Source organism: Macaca nemestrina, chromosome 1 (genome assembly GCF_043159975.1).
Source record: "Macaca nemestrina isolate mMacNem1 chromosome 1, mMacNem.hap1, whole genome shotgun sequence".
Classification (NCBI taxonomy): Eukaryota; Metazoa; Chordata; class Mammalia; order Primates; family Cercopithecidae; genus Macaca; species Macaca nemestrina.
This window is the reverse complement of record NC_092125.1, coordinates 867,523-870,148: the sequence shown is the minus strand read 5'-3', so window position 1 is coordinate 870,148 and position 2,626 is coordinate 867,523. Positions and strand designations below refer to the sequence as shown.

Below are 2,626 nucleotides of genomic sequence, written 5' to 3'. Positions count from 1 at the left end.
AGCTGTTTTTTCCTACCTCTTCAATGCCTCTTCATCAGTGATATAAAGTTAAAATCAGAGACTACAAGGGCTCACGTGATTTTTGGTTCTCATGAATGTGTTGTTTGTGTGTAGATTATTGTTAAATTGCTGTCGTTGTATGTGAACGATCAGTGGAGCCTTCCATTCCACTACCTTGCTCTGCCTTCAGATTCTGATGTTAATATAAGGATTATAAGGAATAAAAGCAGACATGATACAGATGTTGACTGTGCAGCCCAACCAAATAGATATGTTATGTGGGCTCATTAAAATATTTAATTTTATTAGTATAAAGATCATACACATATATATTTAAGTGATTTAAGTGTGTGTATGTATATGTGAGTTTCTAGAAAATATTTTAAATGGACATAAAACTTGATTGAAGAAAGTGTTGACACTAACTCCCCACTTTTAAATACTTGGGAATCAAGTAGAGAAGAAACAGTATTAAAATAGTCATTCTTGGGTTTGAGGATTGGTAAAACTAAAAACAAGTACTAATAGGTAAGTAACGTGTGAACAAAGAAGCATCTCTCCAAAAAAGGAGGATCAACTCCAACCTTTGCTTTTTGATACAGGTAAGACACTTCAGACTAATACCTGGCTTCAAAAGCAAGCATCCTAAAATCAAGTACCACCCATGGATAACACCTAATAATATAATTATCATTCACAGGGATTAAGCCACTTATACTAACGTCCAAATCTAGCTTAGTTTACAAATGATGTATATGTAATAATATACTAAATAATTTTGAAAAGTGGAAAAATATTAATACAAATTACCAGAAATAGAATAATGTAAGAGATTCCTTTTTTTTTTTTGAATGAGTGTTGACCACAGAAGGCATTCAAAAAGATTTTGATAAAGTCATATTAACTTCCTTTTCTTCAGTACCTTCTGTAGTGCCCTGAACACTTCTTTGTTGCGGAGGCTGTAAATGAGAGGGTTCAGCATAGGGGTGAGAATAGTGTAGAATGCCGACACCATCTTGTCCTGGTCTGGTGTATGTTTAGAAGCTGGTCTCATGTACATGAACATAGCAGCACCGTAGTAGAGTCCGACCACAGACAGGTGGGAGGAGCAGGTAGTGAAGGCCTTGCGGCGACTTTCCCCAGAGCCCATGTGGATGACGGTTCGAAGGACACGGGAATAGGAAAGTATGATAACTGAAACTGGAAGGATTAGCATTACCACACAACAAATGAAAAGCAGTCTTTCAAATGCAGATGTTTCTGTGCAGGATAGAGGTAAAAGGGCAGCAACATCACAGAAAAAGTGATGAATTTCCAGAGAGCCACAGTAAGAAAATGACAGGACAGCTGCAAGCACTATAATCCCATCAAGAGACCCCAAGGTCCAGGAAGCAACAGTCATGAAGACACAGAGTTTGGGATTCATGAGGATGGTGTACCGAAGAGGATGACATATAGCCACATAGCGGTCGTAAGCCATGACAGCCAACAAGAAACATTCAGCTCCAAGCAGGGACACATAAAAGAATATCTGAGTTCCACAACCTGGCAGAGAGATAGATTTCTTCCCAGACAAGTAGCTGAAGGCCATCTTGGGTAGAGTGGTGCAGATGAGCATGAGGTCCATGAGGGACAGTTGACTGAGGAGGAAGTACATGGGGGTGTGGAGCTGTTTGTCTACGTAGATGAGGAGAACCATGGCAATATTTTCCATGAAGGCCACTGAGAAGATGCCCAGGACCAGAGAAAAAAGGAAGGTGTGGGTGGGGCTGTGATTGAAGATTCCCAGCAGGATGAAGATGGAGTTAAAGGTCTGGTTTTCCCACACCATTCTGGATAATTTGCCTTGTCTGAGAATTCCAGAGAAGGTACAAGCTTATTTATCAATTCAGTTTTCAAATACATACTGTGACATACTCTACTGGTCAGTTTATATGTATGCATAAGGCATTCTCACCAACCTTCAGTTACCTTGCTTTAGTCATGGTAAATCATGTGAATTAGTCCATTGCTTTTACAATTATTTCCTCATCCAACTTTCACAGAGTATACATGGAGTACATTTGCACATTTACTTTACAGACAAGAATGCTGAAGTGTATAAGAGCTTCCCAACTTACCCACAAGTACAGTCAATAGAAAACCTAGGAGAAAAATCATTACATGCCCCTATTGCTAAATTTTAGGATCATACCTCATAAAAGAAAATTCCTTACAGAATTTTTTTCTCCTTCTGTCCTAATATTTCTCCAGGTTAGTAGTCTCATCAACAATGGAATTCCCGTTCTCATTTTTTTTTTTTTTACCTACTATCCTACCTGCAGCCCAGTGAAGGATGATATGAGATCAATGGCATTACTCCTTGGGGTACCTGCACACTTTAATTCAGAGAAGGGTATAGTACTCTGTGTTTTAACTTTTCCATCTCAGACCAAGTCTTGAAGTCTTGTCTTGTCTTGTCTTAATCAAAACACCCATTATTTTTCTAAGGAAGAATAAATTGTGCACTTATCTTCTGAGAATAATTTTTTCGTCCAATTCTGTGTGGAAAAGAAGCTGCATTTTTTGTTTATTTGCTTGCTTTGTTTCTATTTTTAATTTTATTAAGTTGATACATTAAAGTTTT

General features: G+C 38.0%; 1 protein-coding gene across 1 annotated transcript; it reads right to left on the bottom strand.

Annotated features, from left to right (window-relative positions):
- Positions 1-895: 895 nt before the first annotated feature.
- On the bottom strand, positions 896-1,831 carry LOC105474755 (olfactory receptor 2M4). Its single transcript, XM_011729591.2, has one exon. It carries the CDS (start codon positions 1,829-1,831, stop codon positions 896-898), a length of 936 nt encoding a protein of 311 aa, XP_011727893.1.
- Positions 1,832-2,626: the final 795 nt, after the last annotated feature.

Bases quoted from the DNA above. Each gene is read 5' to 3' on its own strand.
- LOC105474755 (XM_011729591.2), bottom strand. From the start codon at position 1,831: ATGGTGTGGGAAAACCAGACCTTTAACTCCATCTTCATCCTGCTGGGA.